The sequence below is a fragment of the Equus quagga genome, chromosome 17, assembly GCF_021613505.1.
Source record: "Equus quagga isolate Etosha38 chromosome 17, UCLA_HA_Equagga_1.0, whole genome shotgun sequence".
NCBI lineage: Eukaryota > Metazoa > Chordata > Mammalia > Perissodactyla > Equidae > Equus > Equus quagga.
The window spans coordinates 24368237-24394018 of NC_060283.1; the positions used below are offsets into that span (position 1 = coordinate 24368237).

The 25782-nt window shown below is 41.6% G+C and overlaps 1 protein-coding gene across 1 annotated transcript in view; it reads left to right on the plus strand.

The window, feature by feature from the left end:
- The first annotated feature begins 419 nt into the window (after window positions 1–419).
- The window catches only part of HSD17B12 (hydroxysteroid 17-beta dehydrogenase 12), a 151071-nt gene continuing 125708 nt past the window's right edge, over window positions 420–25782 (plus strand). Inside the window, exon 1 of the mRNA XM_046643067.1 lies at window positions 420–711. Coding sequence (XP_046499023.1) covers window positions 552–711 — 160 coding nt within the window. The 5' untranslated portion in view covers window positions 420–551. The remainder of the gene's footprint in view (window positions 712–25782) is intronic.

A 25782-nucleotide genomic window follows, 5' to 3' on the forward strand; every position in this document is an offset into this window, starting at 1 on the left:
AGGGGTGACAATAAAACCACAGCTCCACGCACACTTCTCATTTGCAATCTTCCCATTTCCTAGCGGTTTCTCTGATCCCAGACCCTCTCGAAACCCGAGCTCCCACCAAGCTGGGTCCGACTGGCCAATCAGAGCGCAGGCTTCCGCGATCGCGAGGACGGCCGCGGCCAATGGGAGACCTGGGCGGTTTGGTGGGGTGAGACGCGCCGCCCTCTGGCGGAATCTTGGGGGCGGGGCGACGCCTTGGGCGGGGCTGAAGCCTGATTGGCACGTGAACGATCAGCCGCCTTGAGAACTGGAACGCGACCCGCGGGGCGAGAGGGGCCGTGGGCGGGGCGGTGAAACTGGAATCAGCCAATAGCTGACGCACTCTGCGCAGACGGAAAGCTAGCTCACCAATGGCGGCACAGATACGGCGCCGTGGGCGGCGGTGAGGCCCCGAACGGTGTAGGAGCAGCGCGTATTAGTGTCGTCCTCACCGTCACGGCCGCGCCTGGATTCATTCATTCGTTTTGTTCATTCACGAAGCTAGGGAGGCCTGGTGGAAAGCCATGGAGAGCGCTCTCCCTGCCGCCGGCTTCCTGTACTGGGTGGGCGCGGGCACCGTGGCCTACCTGGCCCTGCGCGTCTCCTGCTCGCTCTTCACGGCCCTTCGGGTCTGGGGTTTGGGGCACGAGGCGGGGGTCGGCACGGGGCTCGGTGAATGGGCAGGTGAGTCGGATCCGGGGCGGCTCGCGGCCTCGGGGCCCGCTTGGCCCCCGCTGGACACTTGCGGGCCCAGCGCTTGGCCTTCCCCTCCCCAGCTCCCCTCGGCTCCTTCCCAGGCTCCTGCGTCCCGCGTACCCGCTTGGCCCCCTTACGCATCTTCTGGCTTGCTTAGACTTGCCGAGTTTTTAAATCCTAAATACGTTGCTGGCCCAGCTCCGCGAAGCTAAAGGGCCGTGGGCGGATGCAGGAGAAGTCTGGCCTGAACTCGCTGGGGCTTGTGTCCTTTAAGCCATTCCGGGATCGTGGCCCGGAGGCAGCCTTGGTTCGCCCCTTTGGAGTGTTTTTCAAAGAAAATTTTCCGCTTGCCTTGTGCTAAGCACACAAGCATGCTGTGGACTTTTGGGGTGAGGATAGAGGAAGAGGCCTGGAATTTGAGAAGTCTTTCTGCTCATTGGAATCTTCTCTCTCCACTTACTTGGATTTGGCCTATTTCCTATAATTTACAAAATCGTTTTTTCTTTTTTTAATCCTCGCTGAACTGTTTTGGCGTCCTAAAGAGTAGCAAGAATTTGCTCCTGCAAAACGGTGAATTCTCATGTTAAAATCAGAAATACTTTTCGCAAAAGGACCTTTGACAGGAAAAAGTCTTCCCACGTAGAGTGAGCTGAATAGAGGACAAGGGTCAGATTGGAGAAGTTGGGAAAATGACCTGCAGGGGAGTTTTGTGCCTGCTTCTTTGCCGCTTCTGCCTTTCTTTGGTTGCTTTTCTTTTGTTTTTCGTTTCTTTTAGCTTGTTTTTTTTTTAACCGAATGATATGCTGCGGTCGTTCTCTGGGGTGATGTAAATATCGTGCTGTTTTATGAATGTATGTTCGCTTCACGAAACTTTTTAGTGAATTTTGGGGTGGTTAGGGGTTGCTTTCAGTCTAGGCTCAAGTAAGGTACGCAAATAACGTTACTCCATATTCTTCACTTTATTCCTTCAAAATTATTTAAGCAACTCAGTCAGAAAAACATAATAAACGAACCCTTTGGAACAGCAACATAAAGAGAAAACATCTAAGGTAGGAATGGATATCTGAGAGCTCTGTCCGGCATGGGAAAGAACTATTAACATTATAATGCTTATTTTTAAAAATCTTTGACTGTTTTTTGATATTCTTTGAAAAAACAAGTGAAGTGCTCTACTTGATTATAATCGAGATTGTGATTTCACAATTGACTTGCCCATATTCTTGGTGGTCAGGTTTGGGAAACTGGCTTGTGGACTTTTGAAATAGTCACATGAGACTCCAGTGCCTTAGGAAATCATGGATCAAGAGGGAGTTTTGTAATTCCTAGGCCAAGACTAATGTTAACTCTTTTTTTACTATCTAAAATTGACCATAGTGGCTAATAATTCATACGGTCCCTGTCATCTATATATGAGTCCATGGTAAAAGTCAAGTGTGTGACATTGTCATTTCATAAGTAGTATTTATATTGAGAAGATTTGGTCCCAAAGGAAGGATATTGGATAAATTAAGGGAAGTGTTTGAAAGATTTACAGATGAAATTTGAACGAGAACACTGGGAGATAGCAGAGAGGATCACAGTGTCATGAAGTGAACTATCGTCTATTCAGTTTACCCTGGATTGTTGGAAAAATCTCTCTTTTCAGAGTCCTTGAACAGAAGAAATGATTAAGTTATTTGTAACATTACTTATATGTAGTGGCCTGGATCTTAGAATGCTTCCTTTATCTCTCCAAATTCAGGGAATCTTTGGAAAACAAATTAAGAGTAGTTCCTCTTAGACAGATTCTTTCATGAACTGAAAGAATTTGAGAAACAAACCAGCGGAGATGATACTTGAATCAGTAGTTGAATTGTAGTTAAAAATAGGTAGATAATTTATTCAACCAAAGTTACGATTTTAGAATTAATTTTGTATGTAAATAGTGCTAATAAGTTTTCTCGCACAGCGTTGCTGTCATCTCGCGTCTCTGATCCTGTGGAACCTTCTTTGAATGAATGTTAGTAGCAGGTCTCAGGGAGGCGATGCTTACAGATATTCCTTGACTGGTGATGGGGACACAGTCCCGTTAAACCATTGTAAGTTGAAAATATCGTAAATTGAACATGCATTTAATACACCTAAACTACGGAACATCATAGCTTAGTCTAGCCTGCCCTAAATGTGTGACATTAGCCTACACTTGGGCAAAATCATCTAACACAAAGCCTCTTTTATAATAAAGTGTATAACATCTTATGTAATTTGTTGAATCCTCTACTGAAAGTGAAAAACAGAATGGTTGTAAGTGTATCGGTTGTTTATCCTCATGATTGGTGGCTGGCTGAGAGCTAGGACTTGCTGACACTGCCCGGCATCTTGAGAGAGGATCATACTGCATATTGCTAGCCCGGGAAAAGATCAAAAGTAAGAATTTGAAGCGGGGTTTCTACTGAATGCGTATCGCTTTTGCACCATCATAAAGTCGAAAAATCAAAAGTCAAACCATCCTAGGTCAGAGACTGTACTTTCTAGTACTAATGTTCATTTAGCATCTCTCTCTCCATAACCAATTAAATATTTTAAGTATTTTATAGTAATGTGTGTTGCATTGATAGCATATTTTTATTCTTGTTCGCCTTAAGTCTCTTCATGTGAGTATGTTTAATTTCTCAGATTTTAGAATCTGAGGGGCAGGGATGGCTGGGGGTGGGTCCTCATTTTTTGTTTTTTCCTATAGTAACTGGCACATTGACCAGATACAAGCTCTTCTAAACTTAAAAACAAAATCTTGGAAGAAACCTGAAATCCAGGTATGTGTTGCATTCAGTAAAAATATTCCAGACCACAGATTCCTTAGTCTAGTTAGGGTTTTAAGACCATCCAGTGCTTGGCCTAGCCCCTAATTTATTTCTTTCATCTCCTGATCTAGAGCCAGGCCGGCTTTTTCCCTGGTTCCCTCCAGTAACATTCCTACTCAAGTGAATTTCGCTGAGTTCACTAGGTCCCTAGCAGATGGGGTCAACCAGTTTAGGAGGTCAGCCTCTTTTGCCTGCATTGTTAGAAATACTTCCTGTACTTCTTAGGAGTACAAAGGGAACCTGTGAAAGGGGAGCTTCAGTTGTTTGAAGGTCACTATGTAGCAAGTAATCGGAAGAACTTTGCTAACAAAGGTGGTCAGTTTGTCGTAAACAAAGGAGAGAATATTTTCATCCTCCTTAAAAGAAATTCCTGTTACCAGTTAGCTGTTACATCCCAACTCCCACCCCCTCGAGCCGTAGTCCACCACTGATCTACTTTCTGTCTATGTAGGTTTGCCTCTGCTGGATAGTTCATATAAATGGAGTTATACAATGTGAAGTATTTGTGACTGGCTTCTTTCATTTAGCACAGAGTTTTCAAGGTTCATCCCTGGGGTGTCCTATTTCAGTGCTTCCTTCTTTTTATCGCTGAATAAAATTCCATTCTCTTGAGTGAGTTTAGATTTTGTAAAGGGTCTTCACCTCTGCGTTTTGCCCTTTGCACGTCTGAATTAGCAGATCCCTAAAATTTTGCAGCCTTGGCTGCTGATGGGGCTCATTTGGCCCTGTAGTATTCCAGGGTTTTCCTCATTCAGTGGACAGTGAGGACTTACAAAGGGCATGTTGTGCTAGGGCTTTCATGTAGGAAAGCCATTTGTCAAAACTGGCTTTGCTTAGCCCAGTTCCAAGAATCAAAGGACTCTCTCAAAGTCAGGTGTGGTGCACAATTTCTGTTTTTACCTTGGATAGCTACCCAGGATTGGTCTAGTTACCTCAAATGGTTGAAGGCTACTCAAGTAACCAGGGCCTTTTTTTTGGAGGAAGACTCTCCCTGAACTAACTTCTGTTGTCAACCTTCCTCTTTTTTTCCTTGAGGAAGATTAGGCCTGAGCTAACATCTGAGCCAATCTACCTCTGTTTTGTATGTGGGATGCCTCCACAGCATGGCTGATGAGTGGTGTAGGTCCATGCCCGGGAGCTGAACCTGCAAACCTGGACCGCCCAGGTGGAGCGCACAGAATCTTAACCACTCGGCCATGGGGCTGGCCTCAGTAGGTGCCTTTTCTTTAACTAGGCTTCGAGGTATCATATGATTTGAGGAATCACGTATGAAATGTTGATTATTTAAATTGGTAAGCCAAGAAGAAATGTTAGTAACTACCATTTACTGAATGCTTGAAGTGTTCTAGTTGCTTGCTATGGATTAGTTTTAATCTCTCTTTGAGCTGTGCTCCATTATCCCCAGGGTACAGAGGAGGAAATGGAGGCTAAGGTAAATGTCTGTCCTTGTCTGCAATTTTATAGCTGGTGAGTTACAGAATCAGGACTTGAAGTCAAGTTGTCCATTCTGCAGCATCCCCATGCTTGTGTGTGTTGGTCATTGGTTTACAGACTGCGTGATCCTTTATACCCCAGGAACTTTATTGCTTTTGGATTGAAGGCACTCTTTCAAATTTGCACACGCGTGGTATTTCTGGAAGCCTTGCAGAATAGGTGGCACATTTTAGAATCAGGTAGCTCGGGATTTTCTTCAGATTTGCAACCATGAATCTTGTTCCATGAGAAAACACTGGAAAGGCACACGGGTGCTTCCTGTTAAAAGCAAAGGGGCTGACTGTCATCGATATGGCTGGGTCTGACCTCGAATGCTGTTTTGTGTTTATCACTCTGGCATTCTCAAATGGGTTCAGTGCCTCTGGAGGCCTAGCTTGGTAAATGTAATACGCTCCCTGTTGACATTTGGGGAACTCTGAGATGTGGGTGTGGCTGCCTGTTCTCACTGCTGAGCTGATGGTGATCACAGTAGTGCTGTGTTTTAAAAAAAAGCTGTGTTTTTTTTTTTTAAGAAAAGCAGGGCAGGTGGAGGAGGGCAGAGAAACAAATGAACTTAGTCATAAAAGTTCTTGAAGCTTTTTATTTGTTCTGCATTTCAGCTCCAAAAAGGGAGTCCATGCACCTAGATAGAAGAAGTCTCCAGATCGGGGTGAGCAGGTCCACCTTCAAGTGCCCATGCTTATTCAGTACAGTGGCTGGCACATAAATGCTTAAGAACTTGTTATTATGAGTAATATTCTTAGCCTTAGTAGCATTACCCACTCATCACTTGAACTAATTGACAAGATAAGGCTTAGTCAGAAAAAGTTAATACCTGGGCGACTGCATCTTCAGAAAACTGAGATTCCCATTGCTGCTGCACCTGGGAGGGCTGAGCTGCAAAACTGATTTATTTTTTGCTTGTTTTGGTTGGTTGAATTGAGGATAATTTCTTTCTTTCAGCTTCAGAAAAAATTTGTTGAAAGGTTGAGATAATGAGATTTTTAAGTTCAGAATACACAGGTAAGTGGATTTGAATAGATCAATTCCAGTGCTGTTAAATGCCATTTGTAGATAAGGATAAGTTAAAAAAAATTATTTTAATAATATGTCTTAGGTCATTTGGGCTGCTATAAGAAGAATACTGTAGACTGGGTGGTTTAAACAAGATTTATCTCTTACAGTTCTGGAAGCTGGGAAGTCCAGGATCAAGGCGCTGGCAGATTTGGTGTCTGGTGAGGCCAGCCTCGTGGTTCATAGAGAGCTGTCTTCTTGCTGTGTCCTCGTATGACAGGAGCCAGGGAACTCTGCTGGGTCTCTTTTATTTATTGATTGATTTTTTTGAGGAAGACTAGCCCTGAGCTAACACCTGCCCATCCTCCGCTTTTTGCTGGGGAAGACTGGCCCTGAGCTAACGTCCGTGCCCATCTTCCTCTATTTTATATCTGGGACGCCTGCCACAGCATGGCTTGCCAAGCAGTGCCATGTCCGCACCCAGGACTGGAACCATGAACCCCGGGCCGCCAAAGCAGAACATGTGCACTTAACTGCTGCACCACCGGGCCAGCCCCTCCTGGGTCTCTTTCACAAGGACACTAATCCCGTTCATGAGAGTTCCACCCTCAGGACCTAATCACCTCGAAAAGGCCCCACCTCCTAATACCATCACTGGGGGCTAGGATTTCAACCTACTAATTTTGTCGATAGCATATGACTTCAGCATATAGCACAGTGGATCCTTTGTTCCATTTTTATTCTCTTTAGTGAAAATAAAAATATTATAGCAGTTTGCATCCCTGTCTTCTGGGATAGATTGAGATTCAGGCTATGGAGGTGGGTGAGCAGAGCCTTCCCTGTGTTGGTGGAGAGTATGATGTGACAGTATTCATCTGTCCATCCGCCACCAAAAGTACTGCTGAGCACTGCCCGTGGGCCTTCAAATAAACCAGAGGGATGGCAAACTAATCAAATGAACAAATCGTGTGGTGAGAAGTGGTGGAGAGAAGACATACTTGGTTCTGTGAGAGCTTGTGAGCGAAGGCCAGAGAGAGCTGCCCTGGGGAAGCGACGAGCGAGCTGAGATCTGAAGAGGAGCAGACAGCGCAGAGGCAACAGCAGGTGCTAGGGTCCTGAGGCAGGAAAGAGCAGGGCTCTTGTAAAACAAGGGCTGAGTGACTGGAGCCAAGAAAGGTGGGCATGAGGTAAGCGGAGGCTGGAGAGGGCACCAGGGCCAGCAGTGGGCTGTTTAATCTCTCCTAAGAATGTGGAGACAGCTGAGGGCATTTTAAGCAGAAGGGGAATGTTGAGTTGCAACTTTCAGCAGAATTCCGTGTTTGTGTGCTCTTCCTGAAGTTGCATGCACAGAGGCAGACCAGGGCAAGGTATTCAGATAATCTCTGTTCAAATTGCCTTTTAAAGGAGGCCACCTTTGTGCACGTCTGCTTCTCGCCTTTCAGGGACCATTTCTCCCTCGGGGAAAAATTGGATCCCTGTGGCGTGGGAAATTCTAGTCTTACCAGGGCCTCGGCGATAGGGTTGTTGAATGAACCCTGAAACTGGGTTGTGCTTTCTCCAGGTCCCGCCATAAAACCATGGTGTGATAACTGAGAAGCCTGCCGCAAACCGGGTCAGAGGGAATGCCTCGTTTTATCTACTGCTCTTGTCTGGGAAGCAATTCGTTTGCCCTTTCTCTCACTGGCAGTTCCAGGGGGAAGATCCAGTTTCTGAAAAGTTATCTTTGCCACGTTAAGTGAAGTTATTTCTATGTAAATGATCCAGGGGGATGAGAGGAAAGGCTAGAGAACTTAAGATTTTGGACAATTATGGCCTCTCAGGAGAATTCCATTGGGGCACAGTGGCACATGGAAAGATGGGCTTTGGAGTCAGTGCAGACAGGATGAGATTTGCTGCTTGCTAAACTATTTGGCCTTGGGCAAAGATCGTTAACTTCTGAGCATAACTTCTTTTGTCTTTTAAATGGAGCTGACACTTGCAGGATTATTATGACGATGAAATGAGATGAGATGCAAATGAGGTTCTTGTGTAGTCCTTTGTGTGTTTTTATGGTTACCAAGTAACTTTTTTTTTTTGGTGAGGAAGATTGGCCCTGAGCTAACATCTATTGCCAGTCTTCCTCTTTTTTGCTTGAGGAACATCAGCCCTGAGCTAACGTCTGTGCCAGTCTTCCTCTAGTTTGTATGTGGGTCACCCCCACAGCATGGCTTGATCAGTGGTATGTAGGTCTGTGGCTGGGATCCAAACTTGCGAACCCCTGGCTGCCGAAGCGGAGCATGGGAACCTAACCACTATGACACTGGGCTGGCCCCCCAAGTAACATATTTTTAAGAACATCTTTTATTTGTACACATTTCTCAGATGAGAAGGTATGGTTAAAACCAAGAAATACTGTAGTTCACTCAGCAGATAAACTATTGGAAGTCTGAAGTTATGAACAAGGCCACCAGGAAGTGATTAGTGCAGCTACAGGAGGATTCCTTGCTTTGTGAAAAGATTTACTAAGTGGTTCCTTGAATATGGTTCCCCATAGTGAACCTAAGGTATGATGGACTTAGAAAAATTTGGTTATGTGCAACTTTTCCATTACATTTGTAATAAACCTCACGGTCATCTTTGACACTTCTTCTCTCACCCCATATAGAGTCTATTAGGAAATCCCATTGACTGTAATTTTGAAATATCCAGAATCCAGCCCATTCTACCACTGGGGTAAGCCACTGAGATCTCTCGCCTCCATAGTAATAACAGCCTCCTGTCTCTCATTCCACGTTGGCTCCGCTACAGTTGATCCTTCCACTGCAGCCAGAGTGATCCTTGAAAAGCTTCAGTCTCATCATGTGATTCTCTGCCCAGATCCTCCAGTGGCTTCTCATCCTGATGAGATTAAAATCCAAAATTTTTCCTGTGGCGGACAAGGCTTTCAAGTACCAGCCTTCTCCTCCTACCTCTGGCCTCATCTCTGCCCACTTTCCCCTCACACTCTCCCCCCTCCTGGCCACACTCACTCCTCGTTTGAATGCACTTCCCTGAGCACGCTTGGCATTGCTGCCTTGGGGTCTTTGGTTATTTCCTCTTCCTGAAAGCTCTTCCCCCAGGCATCCACGGCTAACTCTGACTTCCTTCAAGTCTTTGCTCACATGTCACCTTCTCAATGAAACCTTCCCTCCTCCCTTTAAGCTCGTGATCCTCTCTCCCCACCTTCTCTGATCCCCGTTGCCCTGCTCCCTCTGTCCTTTTGGTCATAGCGCTTGTCACCATCTCCCATACTGTATACTTTCTCATTTATTATGTTCTTGTTTGTCTGCCCGTTAGAATGGAAGCACCACGAAGGTACAGATCTGTCTTTTTTGTTCACTTTTGTGTCCCAAGCACCTAGAACAGTGTCTGCACATAGTGTCAGTACATACTTGTCAAATGAGTGGAAATATCTATTAAGTAAGATATTCCAGTATTTTTTGAGATCGATAGATAATGTATTTTTTGTGGGGGATTATCTTCTCTTTCTGCATTCTCTTAAGTTATTAGTTATAAATCTAAAAAAACATTAGCAGTCTCCTAACCTCTGAAAGTGAGATTACTTAAAGACAAAATATATAGACTATAACCTCAGGAGGAAGTTCTCATTGGATAGACGATGGAACTGGACTGCCTGCGTTTGAATCCCAGCTCTGCCAGTTACAAGCTGTATCACCTTCACCTCTGTGTGCCTCAGTTTCCTCATCTGTCAAGTCAGGATGATAATAGGTTTAAGTAATGAGTTAACGAGTTAGTGGGTGTGAAATACTTAGAACAGTATCAGGCATTTATGTAGTTCATACCATATGAATGCTCTTGTTATATCTGCTATCACTTTTATTTGTGGGGATAATTCTTATTTCTATCTATCCATCTTCTCTTGCCCAGGCTTTTTCTCAAATTTCTTGTTACTTCACTGCGTATTCCCTTTGGGATGATTATTGAAGATCTCAATCCCAGCATGTCTAAAATTCAGCTTTTCTACTCTCCCCCGCCTGTTCTGGACTTCCTTATTTTTGCTAATTTTAGTCACCCAGCCTGTACATCAGGACAGCAAATTCAGATGTCTCCAGCAGGGAAGGTTAATGAGTGGAGCAGACCAGGTGTAAACGCATGTCTGGATACCACGTGGGTGTTCAGTTGTGGTCTACTCAGTGCCACCACTATGTAGCCACTTGTTGCCCTTCAGTGACATTGACCCCGTCCTCTCAGATTTTCACGAGAAGCCCCAAATGTAGATTTTCATGTGGAAAGTTTCTTAATTTTTTAAGGTTGGTGAAAATTTCTCAAGTTTACTCTGCAGGCCAAGTAAATTATGTCGGTGGGGCCAAATGCAGCCAGTGGCCAATTTACTCCGCCGTCTCTAAGTCTTAGAATCACGCTTTTCTTTCCACAGCTAGAAAGGAAGTTGCTATAGCTTAGTGATTCTGCCATCACACTTTCTCTCCCATCCACACCTTTTTCTAAGTTCCCTTGACATACCGCCTTCCTACCAAATCTTACACTCTGGTTCAAGTTTCATCTTCTGGAAGAATCTTCAATCAAATGAGCCCTTACACCTTACACCAAAACTTCAGAATTTCCTAATGTCTGCAGAGATCAAGCTCCTTGATCCTTTTTGTCTATTTCTGGTCTCATTTGCTAATGTGGCCCTTTCTGCATCCTCTCTTGGACGCATCCCTGAATGAGGTACTGTGGCCCAGACATGCCTATACTTTCCCACTTCTTTCTGCTTCTGTGTCTTTTCGCTCATGCAGAGACATTTGCTAGTTTCTGTGGTTGCTGAGTGTTGATTTCACTCTGCCTGGGGTGTTCTTTCTTCTGTTGCACACTCTTCCTCACTCACTGTGTTTGTGAAATTCTACCCACTTTTCAGAGTCCAGATTATGAATTTTTCCTTGCAGCTGCCCAGATGGAAGCAATCATATACTTTTGAAACTCACATAGTGCTTGTTTTCTTCTTTCTTCTGGGCTTTTTCACACTTTACCTTTTTAGTCATTGTGTGTGCGCGCCTGCATGTATGTGCATACGTACATTACCTTGTTTGTTCTAAACTGTAAGCCCTCTCAAGAGTGCTCAATAGACAATATTTAGTGAATGAATATTTTTTGCTTGAGGTTCTGGTATATTTCACTTGGGGTGGGATGCGTTGCTTTGGTTTTGCATTTTTTTGTTTTGTTTTGCAAAATAATTTGTACACCTTATTTCCTCTTTGTTTTAAAACCTCCAGTGACACACATCTAAAAAGCTAGATTGAAATTAAACCAAAGCTAGTTAGACAAAGACTGGTTACAGAATTATATAGCAGGGCTGGGGTAACAGTTTTGAAAGTGTGAAATGCAATGCTATCAAAAAGACGGCCTCAAGGAGCCTTGGTAATAAGCCAGCCTGTCCTTATCTGTGATTTTAGGAAATTGTTACAGGAAACCACCCATTCTGCTACATTTAATAGACATTTCAATATTAATAGGATTTTGGTGATATATTTATTATTCTTCCCCAAATCTTTATAAAACTGTTGCAAATAGTTTTTCTTATAGAAAGAAGGCCTTTTCCAATTAAAGTTTCAGTAAAACCTTGTTAACTGGTAAGGCTGAGATGAATTAGAGAAAAAATTAAATTTTAGGATATGTTGACCAAATGTAGTTTCGTTATTTTAAAGGCCTGATAAAATGAACCCAAGCCTTCTAGAACCTTCAGACTTTCCGAATTGTTGGAGACATGGAACCGAATTCCCTGGAAAGTGTCTTTGGTAGTAAAGGCATTGAATGATAGATGTATACAGCTAATAACTGCTAGAAAGTTAACCACAGAGCATTGAGTATGTTGTTTATTTGCTTCATGGAAAGAAATAAATACTACAGTAGATTGACAGTCTTTAGTTTTAGTCGGTGTTTTGTGAGAAACTTGAGAAACTTGAAAAATTATTAGGCGGCAGAAGAGAATAATGACAGAATAGCAAAACTGGAAGGGCTGTGGCAACTCTTCAGTTGAACTATGAGGGGAGTATTCTGGAAGAGGTAATGACTTGCTCCAGATCATGCATCCAGTTAGAGAATGGGCAGGCAAAGGGCAGGACGTGGTGGACCTATCTGTGGTGGACTGATAAAAGCTTGGTAGGCTGACGAGCGCCAGGCTCTGACGGCAGAGTAGGATAGATTTGTCAGGCATGAGTTAAGAGAAGAAAACTGGTGAGGAAGACAAGCAGAGGGGACCAGTGGTAAAAGGATGCTGGCAGAACGGGCTTCATCACCCATTCCCGCAACTGGTCTGGGGCAGAAACAGCGCTCTCTGTACAAAAGCCTGAACTCTTGAAGAAATGACACGTGCCTCTGTAGCCCCTGAGGGTACCATTGTGCCGTGCTCTTCGTACACTCCTACAGGGACATTAAGGGCAGGGAACTTTTTCACTGTCTTAGTGCTACAAGCTAAGTGGGTCAATCCAATATGTCTTACCTGCAGTCTTAGCTGTGTCTGTACCCCAAGCTACAAATTATGTGGATGACACTGAATTGCCAAGGAAATACTGTTTCAGTGTATGCTGTCAAGGTGGCCAGGAAAGGGTATAGTATTTTTGAGAAGTGTAAATGCCAGTTTTAAAGTTCCCGTAACATGCCTAGTATGTAGAAAACTCATTCTCCAGATTGGTTTCACTGTAATGACTGGCCTTGACTCCTCACCACTAAGCTAAGTGTCGGTAGAAATATTGCCGAGCTTGCTTTAATGATAGCTGGAACTCCAGGCTTGTCACATAAACAGAGCTGAGGCAGTAAACCAGCTCCCTTAATCTGACACCTTCAGTCTTATAATTTTACTGTGGAACAAGGAGCTGCGGCTTATCTGTGTGTTTCAAGACCTGTCATGGCCTGTCATGTTAAAGAGGGTGAGGATCTCTTTATAGATAAAGTGAAAAGAAGGTAGCAGGTTAGACGATGGCGTTCACACGTTCTGAATTAGAGGAGGCTGAATTAATGAAATTTTACTGTCATGATGACATCTTAATTTGCAGAGTGCTTTTGCAAGTATTCTCACAAATGATTTCCACAACAACCCTGTGAAGCACGTTAGGGTTTGTTTTGTGGTTTCCACGTAATATACCAGGGCCAGAGGGATGGTGTTAAGGGTTACTGGTGTTAAGGGTTACTCTGCTAGTAAATGGCAGAAGCAATTGAGTCTGGGTTTTCTCACTCCAGGCTCCATATTCTTCCCAATTTCCTGCCAAAGTTCCTGATGAGGAGGATTTTAAGGCAATTTGGAATACTCGGACAAGAGCTTGTAAGTTGGAGAGTTCCTCAAATGTTGTCTGAAAGTGAAAAGTCTATTTATGCCATGGCAATATCCAAACTCACATAGATCAGAAGAATCAATTGGATGTGCTTGTTCAAAATATAGTCTATGGCTTCACTGTGGTCTCACTAAATCAAAATCGCTAAGAAAAGGACATGGAAAAAAATGTGTTTTTAACAAATAAGATGATTCTTAAGACAATGCATTGCAGGAAATACTAGAATATGGTCAAGCTATAATCCTAGAAGAAGACAGTGGACTGCACACGCGGGCTTTGTAGCTGGATATCTATTCTTGGTCCCAGGGCTTGGTTTATAATAGTGTTAAACCTTCCAATGATTTCTGTACTAAATATTTACTTATAATTTTGACAGTTAAATAGAGATTCTATTTTAGGCTAGTTCTGTATTTGTGCATTTGAAATAGATTAAGAAAAAAAGAAAACTTGGAGCTTCAGTATGTTGCTATGCAATGAGAACCATAAGGTGCACATCCGGTATTTCCTAGTCTTTACTAATTGGAGATTGGGGGGTGAGGGAAGGGAAGGCAATAAGAATGGCTTTTGGTAGATGCAAATATTAGTAATTTTAATTTGATTTTTTTTTTAAAGTAGGACCATAGAAGGACAGCTGAAGACTTTGGAAGCTTAACTCGAGAGAATGGTATTTTCTTTTTATGATATTGTTTTTTTAGTGGCCCCATTTCTTAGTTTATTTCTATTACATTTAGAGAAAAGAAAATTTTAAGTCTGCTTTCTTTCCTTATGTGTGGAGTTAAAAAAAAATCTTTATTGTGAAATTAGTACAAGTGATACTGATTCATGATGATTCTTAAAAAGCCAATAGACTGAAAAGGGTCTTCTAATTAGTTTTTGTTTTAGAAAAATTTTTAAGTCCTCCAAATGATGAGGGAGAAGGAAAATAGGCTAAGGTTTAACCAGAAGAAATTTAGATTTTAGTTGGCTATCTGGACAACCTTTGTAGTGATTACACAGTAGAATTGGGTCATTCATTCATTCAGCAGGTAAATATTCATTTTGTTCTGACTATGTGCCAGACACAGGACTGAGTATGAGAGTAAAGTGGTGATCGAGGACACAGATTGTTACACAAGCAACTCCAAAAAGTGTAATAGGAGCCAGTTATGGGGGCACTAACCTAGTTCAGGGGCTTAGAGAAGGTTTTCTGGAAGGAGTAACATTTAACCCAAAGTGTGGAAGAGAAGGAGTAGAAAGAAGACGATGATGATGTTGATAATGGTAATAAGACATAATGTTTATTAAAAAGCTTACCATGTACCAGGCACTTTTCTGAACACCTGAATGAATTCATTTAATCCTCACATCCAATAAGATAGGTCCTATTAACATCCCCATTTTACTAAAAGAAAGCTAAGATATAGAAAGGTCAAACGATTTGCCCCAAATCACAGAGCTAGCAAGTGGAGGAGCAGCTGGCATTTGAACTCAGTCTGTCTCCTGACTTCCTCTGTTAAGCACTCTGCCGACTGCATTGATGAATTAGTGATGGGCGGGTGAGGGGGTTGGAGGATAGGGGAGTATTTCCAGCAGAGGGAACACTTGGGGTGAAGACCTTGAGGCAAGTGAGAACATTCAGGAACTTTGAGCTGAGAGTCCTGGGAGGAGAGAGGAAGAGATAAGACTGGAGAAATGTGGGCCGGGAGCCAGTCATAAAGGACCTTGAGGCCCTGGTAAGAGTTTTGTTTACCCTAAGGGCCGGGGGAAATCATTGAAAGATTTTCGGTGGTAGAGTGTCATGATCCAATTGATATGTTGGACAATTCATTTTGACATTTTGGAGAATGGATGTGGAGGGAGCAACCTAGGAGTTAGGGAGCCCAGCAGGAGACCGGTAGCAGTAAGGCAGGCGCTGGGTGATGGTAGCTTGGATTAAGGCAATGGGAGCAGGGACTGCGGGAGAGAATCAGACAAGAGAGGAGGTGGAAGTCGTGGGCCTTGGTCGTAAATAGGTCCCGGGGGTGAAGGAGATCGCACAGTCAAGACGGTCTGTGAGGTGTCTGGGCGCTGGGCAGATGCTGGCTCTAGTCTAGTCGCTGACATTGGGAACAGAGAAGGAGCAGGCTTTGGGAGGCAAATAATGAGGTTGATTTCTCGGAGGCTCTGAGGTTAGGCAGTCTTGCCATAAGTTAGCACAGGCTGAGCCTCATGCTCTACGATCCTTCCCTAAGTCCTTTGGTTTAGCAGCCATTTACAGTTGTCATAAATTATATGCTGTGTTTGATAGTATATAGAAAGGTTTGGAGCCTCAGCGTGTAATATTTTAGGAATGGGAGAACCTTATTTCTGAACAGTTTGAGTGTATTCCATGTCACACTTAGCACCTGAGTTTGGTAAATCAATTTGCTGCTTCATTTTTAGGCAGAAAAGCAGGGAAGTATAGTGTGGAAAATGCACTGTATCATCAGCAGACCTGAGTTCAATTCCACCTTCCCACCGCTGACATTTGCTAGCTGCAGAATCTTCGGTCAGTCATTCTGTTTATTTCACCTATCAAATATGTCTAAAAATACCTACTTTGTCTCTCTTCAGAGATTTTACGTCTTCTGAATTGTCTTTGAAAGCACTGGAAGTACAAAGCATTTTGCACATACAAGATATTGGGCCTTTTTCCCCTTCTGTTTTCAATTAGAAACCTAGAAATTGAATTGCCCTGTGAGTTAGCTGATCAAATACGTTTGTGTGAGGTTTAAATTGCTTCAGAGATTTATTTTGGGATCTGTTGCAACTTTGTCGTGATCAACACTTGATTCTCTTTTGATGTGATTATCTAATATATGTCAATTTTAGAATGTACTTAAAGCAGAGTTGTTTTTTTTTTTTTTACAACTTTGTTAATGTAAGCTGGGTTTCTGAATTAAAAGTTAAACTAATTTAACCAATAATTGTGTTTGTTTTAAAGAATTACCTTAAGCTTCAGCTTTATTTTTAATGTATGCAAAAGCTATGGCTAGGTATAATGGATTAAAGATATAGTTAAGTTATTGTTAGTGAAATGTTTCATTTCATTTCATTTCAGTCATTTCAACTGTGATATAATTGGGAGACTTTCAAGCTTGACATAACTGTTTAAAGTTGCATTATTGTGATATAAGTGTTACTATAAGAGGTGATTGTAAGTTCCCGTTATTTCTCACTCAGTACCCACTGTTCCTGTCTCAGGCTTAGAGATATTTAGAGTTCTTTTTCCTTCTTTCTTTTTTTTTTCATGAGGAAGATTGGCCTTGAGCTGACATCTGTAGCCAGTCTTCCTCTGTTTTATGTGGGACACCACCACAGCGTGGCTTAATGAGCTGTGCTAGGTCTGTGTGTGGGATCCAAACCTGCGAACTCAGGGCTTCTGAAGCAGAGTGTGCGAACTTAACCACTATACCACCGGCTGGCCCTGAGAGTTCTTTTTCTTTAGTTAAAGGTTTTCTGTTCTCATCTTTATTTAAGCTAGATTCTTATGAATTATGACGATAATATAACAACACCTTTAAGATCTCTATGGCAAAGTTACTATCTTTGAAATGAGGAAATATTTTCCAGGTGTACTTTGAATCCAATTTTTAAAAATATAGCAAAGATTATGACTATATGTAAATGTCCAAATCTTCTAATAATATTTGCTTAGAAATACATTACTTCTTTGAAAATCGTGAATTTCTTTTTTTTTTTTGGCAGTTTATTTGTTAATATTACTACAAACGAAATGTTTACTTTTCTCTCCTTTTGCATTCCTGTCTTTGGGTTCTCCCAGAAGCAGATGTTGAGAGACAGGGATTCAAGTGCAGTCGGTTTGGTTGGAAGGTGATTCCAAGAAAGACCTGTTGGGAGGCAGACAGGGCTGGGAACACAGGCACTAAAGGGGGCGTGGTCCAGCACTGTGGCCAACTGGAGCCTAAGCCCCTGCAAGAACCCTGGAGCCAGCGCTCTGAAACTCAAGTTTATTTCACCTGTGTGGCCAGGAAGCTCAGGTATTTCTGCACCGACGGCCATTAGTCACTGGTTGAGGGCTCTTGGGGCGGAGCATTCATTCCACAGCGTTTCTGCCCACTGTGCACTTGGGTGTTGCTGGCATCAGCCACCAGAGAAAGTTCTGGGCAAGAAATACATTTGGAATGTGCTCTCCAATGGTGTGGCCAGAGTGGATATGGGCAGGGCACCACTGGCTTAGCTCTAATTCCCATCACGACATTTGCCGTTGGTTTCATTTTCTTTAAAGAAAGCAGCAAAGTAAGACCAAGGAAAAGATAGAGAAGGAGCTAATTCCTGGAGATAATAAAAGAAATACAGTATATTTGAGGCATAAATTGATGTTATAATCTTTCATTGTGAGTGGAGGTTTTGCCGCTTCTCAGGGTGCTTGATGAATCAGCCTTTTTTAAGTATTTTAACATTTTTTATAAATACAGATGACTGAATAAATATTCAGTGGACCTCATAGGTTTGTGTTTGTGTTAAAGTATGAATTAATCTCTTCTTCATAATTTAATTCTGATCTACTGAATGGGAGGTGATTTTCACATAGTATAGCGTGAGTACAACATTTGGGGAAGTTGTGGTTGGTTGCTTGTAAACAAAATCTCAAATTTGTGTAGATATTGGATAACCACATACTTCAGGGGAAGTTGGCCCCCTCCTCAGCCTCAGGGGCCAAATTTGGAGTAGTTTAAGCTTATCTTTCCCCATGCGAGAGATTGGTTTGGCATTGGGCATATATCAGTTCTGACCAATGAGATGTGAGGGAAGATCTGGAGGGAGTGTTTCTGAGAAGGCTTTCCTCCTGCTTAAAAAGAGGCAGAAGGAAGTGTGTTGCTATGTGAAGGTGTGATGCATGCAGCCATCCTTGGGACCAGAGGGAACTGAGGAAAGAACCAACTTAGAGAGGATTGCAGAGGAGAAAGATGGAAAGCCCCTGGGCCTCTGATGCTGGCACTGAGCTGCGGAATTCACCCACTCTGGAGATGCCTTGCACTTCCTGTTATTTTGAGATAATAAGTCCCATTTTTCTTAAAGCTATTTTTGTTACTTGCAGCCGAAAGCATCCCAACTTACAGATGCAATGGAAAAGAAGGGAAATTTTTCTGTTTTGAATAAAGTTTCATAATTTATTTAAAGTCCTATCGATTTGGGTAAACTTAAATCTTGCTGTTCATTTGAACACTGAAATGGATGAAAGGGGGCCAACTTTGGTATGGGATGTGATTGCAAGTCTCGATAAATAAAGTCTCTTTCCTGATTATGGTTGTCATTGAGTTCTTGTCTATAATAGGCCATTAAATTATTTTATTGCCCAGGTCTACAGTTTATAAAGCCAAAGAGAATAGGTGTGTGAGAATTGTCTTATTGCCAGTATTCTTAGAGAATGATTCAGGAATTTGAGTTTTCAGTTAACTTGAAGTAAATTTCTTAGCATGACCTACTTTAAGTTAGTCTAATTATTTTTAGGGAGTACCTGGTAATCTGGGGACCTTGACCCAGTGTAGTTCAACTGAATTAGAAGAGGATCAGGACTGGGTATGAAGAAGTGACAGCAGGGGCGAGTGTATGTATGGATGGATTCGTTACTATCCTTAGTGTATATTTCTCTCTAATTCCATTCCAAAGCCAATAAGAAGTCAATAGTGTTCATTATCTGGGTGGTATTTTCTTAGCTCTGCCATTTCTTCATATTAACGTATTATTAAGTTTAAAAATTTTGAAATCCATTTCAGATATCCCTGGTTTGGGAAGAAAATCAAGTGTAAGTTTAGAGATTGAGTGTTAAATTCCCTCAGTTTTAAAGTCAAAATGGTGGGGCAATGTGCCATCTGGGTCACTGAAAAGCTGGAGCAAAGACATATGGAGCTTAGGGACCTGGACTCTGCTTTGTATCCTAGGTGGGGATACGGCTTTGCTGGTACTGAGTTTGTTAAGATCCAGGAGGGCCTGATGTGCGTATAAATATTGTTTTAAGAAGAAGATAGAGATTGTTCTTTTATGTTTATCTTGAATGGCAGTAACATAAGGCCCAAGTCTATGAGCACTGTAGTGCAGTAAGAAATGGAACCTCTCAGTCTGTCAGGACTGTGATTGGCCATGCCAGGGGAAGCTGTGCTGCTTTGTGTGGGAGTGTCCCTTCTGATAAGAGAAGTTCAGTATTTTCGGCAAACTTTGCCCTGGGAATGAAGGTGTGTGCGCGTGTGTATGTCTGTTTTATGCGCCTTCTTTTCCCACCTTCCTGTTTTATAGATGAAACACTCACAGATACTGAAAGACTCCTTTGGAAAAATTCCTGTGTTTAAGGAACAGGTATTACTTAACGGAAGGTATTATTGCTGATTAGTCCAAGAATCTGATTCTCTGCTAATGGATCAAAGGCAAGGGCAAGAAGACTAAAACAGCTATTAATAAAATTAATTAAATTTATTAATTAAAACTGGCAATAATCAGTTTTAAACTTTGGAGTTTTTATGCCTCTCTTTCTTTATTTTTTGTTACGCTTTTATATTACCACAATTTCTGCCCCTTATTTGGTGCTGGTACCTTATATTAGGCAGATGACATATATCATGGAAATATCATCAAGGATAAGATACAGTATCAGGAAGGTTGTATCATCTATTCTTGAGCTCTCTCCATACTCCCATAATTGTTCTTTCATTTAATTGATTCAACAAATATTTGATCACCTGTGGTGTGCCAGACACTGCAATGTGCTGGGGATATAGTAGTGAACAAAATCAGCAAAATCTTGGCTCTTATGGAGCTTGCATTTTCATAGAGAAGGGTGAACAGTAAGCAAATAAATATTTGGTAAGTCTGGTGGTGAGATGTACTAAGAAGAAAAATAAAGCAAGGCAGATGATAGAGAGTAACAGAGGAGGTTGGAAAGGAAGATTGTGTCCCTTTTATTTTATGTCAGGTGGTTAGGCAAGATTTTCTCCTTTGGTGACATTTGAACTCAGACCTGAATGGAAGTTCCCCTCTCTACTCCAGCCGGACTGATTTCCTTGCTGTTTCCTGTGCATCTACAGCACCAACTTGGCACTAACTTATCCCTCTGCCTAGAATCCCCTTCTTGTGGATAGCCGTGATTTAAATAACTAGGGAAAGGGAGTGGGAGTGATCAGTTGTGGTAGGCAAGTGGAATTCCTTCTTTTAGGACTGCAGAGGATGGATGGGTCCAGCTGCCGTTGAATTATATAGTAGACCCAGCCAGGACTTTAGGGTTTCCTTGGTGAATCACTTCTGAATTCACATGAGTAATTTATTTAAATATACATGACGTTTAGATGATCCTTTTGAAGGCTTAATCCCACCGAAGTTATCCTGCCCCATTTCCTACTTAAAAAAAATTAATGTGAGCTATCTACAACAAAAAACGAAGTTATAATATTTTGTCAGTTGACCTAATAAAACATGATGCCCTGGATAATATCCATACAGAGCTGTCTTCCATCACATTACATTCAACACAAATAAAAGAAAGCTTACTGCTAAGTTGAAGCCTAATAATAGGTTTATTCAAAAGTAATTTTTAAAACAATGAAAGGCTTTTATAAGCTCCTCTGAAAACTACATTTATTGACTTTATCTAGAAGTGCAGTGTTTGTTTCTTTTTACTAATCTTTTTCCTAAACATACTGAATGTTATTTTGCATTGCATCTGAGAATTGATGAGGTTTATAAGGAAAAGGCAGCTCTGAGTGAATTGCTGAATAGCATCCCCTCTTGGCTTATCTCTAAAGTGATAAGGCAGAAAATAAGAATAAACTACTTTTGCTGAGCATATAATTTATGTCATTGCAAAAGCACGGAGTGATTCAATACCACATGCTCGTGGTGATGCCTTGTTGGGAGTGGGAGCTGCGTCTGCTCTCACTGAAGAGGAGAATTTATGTCCGCGCTTCCTCTTTAGCTTATTCTCTACCTAAAGTGGCTCATTTCCACCTATGTATTTTTTTTTTTTGTCTTTCTTTGCTTCCCACCTCATCTTTTATTTATACTTTATAGATAGTGGTGTTTGGAACATAATTTTTTGTCTTACCTGTTAGCCGATTAGTAATTATTTTTTTAACGGTTTGAAGGAGAACAGAGATAAATGACGTTCAGAAATATCACTGAAACATCCTTTCTGATAACCGCTTTAACCTCCTTTCTCACCCATGCTTTTCTGGAACTGTAGAACAGACCAAATTAGGTTTCGGCAAATTTTCTTTTGGCTAACTGTGCCCTCCAGTGGAGAAAACGCAGGTCAGTGAAATAGCGCAGGTAACAAGCCGCAGACGGGAGGGGAGGGTGTGCCACAGGCAGGGGACGTCCAAGCTGCATAATATTTCTGACTAAAAGAAACAGCTTGCTTTCACCCCTCATCAGCAAGCATATTACGTGTAAGTCCTCCTCTTTATGAGTTTGTTGAAGATACAGAGAGGGATTTATCAGCAGTGCTTTGACTTAATTGCCTTTAACAAAGTAGTTGATGCAACGCTTTGCCACGTCTTTAGTTTATGAAACATTAGGCTAGACTAGTAAGAGTTGAGAATAGGGAGTAATTGGATACCGCTCCCCCCCCCCCCCCCACAAATGAACTCAGATGGTGACTTTGTATTTCTTAAATTTTTGAAGAGACAAAAGAAAACCCCGAATTAATTTAGTGGATGTGAACAAGAAACATTTTGCTGCGGTACCGATGTAGATTTAAGGCAGTCAGAAAGTTGTGAATTGACCACAAGTCCCCCCTTCTCTGAATAGAAAGGGCTGCTGTTCTGCGCCTTGACCGGTGGCCTGAATGCGGTCTCTTGGTGAACAGGGCGCTTCATCTGTGGGAGTGGTGACTGCGTGTGCCCGAGCCCCTGAGAGCACTGCAGAGGCGCATGCTCAGAACAGCGCATGCTCAGAACGCGGGCTGGTGCACGTGCTGCTCTGGGCTGGGCATGGAGCCAGAGGTAAGGGGTGATGAATTCTGCTGAATGATGATGTGCACGCTGACCCTGCAGGCTTCCTCCGTGTCTCTGCCCTTCTAGGGAGGCAGAAGTGGATCACTCCGTTGAAGGGGAAACATAACAGGAGTGGTTTTGGTATAGGTGGGAATTTGGAGATAAGTCTCACTGAAAGAATTTAGTGGATGATGTCTGAGAAATAGTAACAGGCTTTCCTTCTCTTGACCCTTACAAAAACCTAGGCCAACTGTCCTTATAATGAATTGTCATCGGAAAATTGCTACATATTCAGGAAGTAGAAGCTTCCTTTTTTATCCTATTTTAATGGAGTGTATATTATGTACACCTTTTTACATTTACTGTGATTCTTAAAATTTAGGCATATGGAGGGCAATTAGAAATAAAAATATGTGACTTAAAAACCTTAGAAATACAGGTTTTTAAACAAGGATCTTTGCCTAGTAAGCTTTAAAAGGCGTAGTGTCTTTCGCTTGAACCGTCTTTTGCAAAACAACGTAAATATCTTAAAAAGACACTGCCAAGCTGAACTCACTAAAAAAAGCATATGTGAACTTTTAGAGGGGAATTTTGAAATTTTTGAGGGGAAAATGATGATATGAGTGTAATTTAAGTTCCTCAAAAATTTCTTACCTTTGTTTTATCACTTTTGTTTTAACTAATGAATTACTGTTTTAAGATCCAGTTTATTTTGAACTGTAATGACTGGCTCTAGAGGGTGCTAAGGAGCACCAGACACTTTCTAAAAATTTATGTTGAAGATAGTTTTTATTAAAATGAAGTTTCCTATGGGTTTAATCTAGTACTTGAACATAAATACATATTTTGCCTTCCAAGAGAGCCCAAAGCAAAAATACTTAGTTTTTTTTAAATTGGGTAAATACTTTACCATTGTACTTTGAAATTCTTTGAGAATTACACTGAATTTGTGCAATTTCCGTAAATCATCTTTGAATCCCACTTTCGAAAGCTTGTTTAATATTTCAGAAGGAAAGAACCTACTCTACGGATATAAAATATAAATCTTAGTACTACATAAATTTATCTTTTAAATTCAGGTAAGTTTGCAGCTATATTTTATCTTTAGAAAGAAGCTGTTCAAAAAGTATTTTCTAAAGTTAGATTTTATAGAATTAACATTTAGCTATTAGAGTCCCAAATAACGTATTCTTTGTATATTTTAACAGATAGAATACCTTAAAACTATGATGTGATGTATTAATTTGAAGAAAATAAGATTTTTTTTTTTTTGAGGAAGATTAGCCTTGAGCTAACATCTGCTGCCAGTCCTCCTCTTTTTGCTGAGGAAGGCTGGCCCTGAGCTAACATCCATGTCCATCTTCCTCTACTTTATATGTGGGACACCTACCACAGCATCGCCTGACAAGCGGTGCCATGTCTGCACCCAGATCTGAACCGGCAAACTCCGGACCACCGAAGCGGAACGTGCGAACTTAACCCCTGTGCCACTGGGCCGGCCCTGAAAATAATCAGATTTTTTTTAAGATGGGAAGGGTTTTAGGAAATCGTTCCTTTTACCCAAATCCCAAAGGTAGTGACATTGAAGATGTACATTAAGAAAGAGGTCTTTGTTACAGGGAGAAAAGTTTGCTGAACAGAATGAATTGTCATCAGTTCGAATTTTAGTCACTTCAAAGAATGAATTTTAATGTAAACTTTTGCATCTTATCAACCTATGAAAAAAGGATGTATTTCTTTTTCCCCTGACTACCTGTCTGTTTAACGTTTTTTCTGAAATATCACCCTGTTTTCATTACTGCAGGCAGAAAGCCATATTGGAAGAATTCTCTTAGTAACTTGATATGAGACGGTTTGGTTCATTTAAATCAATGTTGTCCAGTGGAACTTTCTGTGATGCTGGGATTGTCTGCGTCTGCACTGTACAGTTTTGTGGCCACAGTTATATGTGGCTGTTCAGCACTTGAAATGTGGCTAGTGTGACTGAGGAACTGAATTTTTAATTTTGTCTAATTTTACTTTGAAATTAAATTAATAGCCACGTGTGACTAGTGACTGCTGGTGTTGGGCAGCATGGATGTAAAGTGCCTCTGCTAGGCGATGCGTGGGTCTAGGATTGCATGTGACTGCTCATATGCATATCCATTCAGTCCTCTGCATTTTTATAATCTTGCCTGAGATACCATAGCCTGTAAACATCTTGTTTTCAAGTAACCACATTTATGTGAAAAGACGAGGAATTGTCTCCTGAAGACTAAGTTCATAAGTCTGTTTAGGTCCAGAATCCTGTAATTCTTAAAATCCACAAATGAAATTGTGTTTGCCCTTTAGGTGTGTCTCAAACCATGAAGGTTTTCTTTTGTGCTTTTGAGTTGGAATGCAAGATATAACAGGTGCCTGCAGAGTGGAGTGACTGATTAAACAAAACAAAAGAAATGACAAACCAGAACTCACGTGTACCTGCGTGAGCACTTTATTTGGGAGATATGCTTTTCTGAATGTCCTTAAGAGTAGTAAGTCTTGGGGCTGCCCCCGTGGCCTAGTGGTTAAGGTCTGTGCACTCTGCTTCAGTGGCCCAGGGTTCTCAGGTTTGGGTCTTGGGTGTGGACCTACACCACTTATCAGCCATGCTGTGGCAGCAACCTATATATAAAATAGAGGAAGATTGGCACAGATGTTAGCTCCGGGCAAATTTTCCTCAGCCAAAAAAAAAAAAAAAAGAGTAGTAAGTCTTCCTACTTTGAGAGTAAACTTGAGTATTGAAAAGAGGAAATTTGTGCTCATGTTTGGTAAATAATGATAAGCAGTTTGCATAATGCTTTATAGTTTCCCATGCAGTTGCAATTCCATCTTCTCCTTGGATTAGTAGCCCCATTTTATTGGTGAGGGAACCATGATTTAATCAACATTTTAAGGCTCATTTGTCCAACAGATATTTATCGTTCATTTACTATTACATGTAGATTTCTATGTTAGGAATGGAAGAAAGGTTTCTTCCCTGGAGGACCCGACAATCTAGTGGGGGCAATTAAACAAAGAAATAAGAAATTATAATATGGTACATGCAATACTATGCTATATGTATGTGCAGGATGCAGTGGGAGGAGAAGCACCTGGAGTGGGATGATTGATGAGGACAACAGGAGTCCTCCAGGTGAAGAAGGTGGGAGAGGGGCACTCCAGGAAGAGGAGACAGCAGGAGCAAAGGTGTGAAAGGGCTAATGTTCTAAATCAGTGAATAAATTTAGTACATTGAAGATCTCTGAAAATTCAGGTGCACAAAATTTACTAGTGGTCTTATATCATCTTGACCTTGTTTTTCTTCTAACTCAGTGTAAAGAAAGGCTGGGCTAAAAATAGCTCCTAGTACTGTGATAAAGCATTCAAGTAACAATTTCAAGAAGAAAGTTGAAACTAGATTTAGTTATTTGGCAAACACTAACTTACAAAATCGGAAACCATTTTACTTATTAGAGCAGCTCCCTA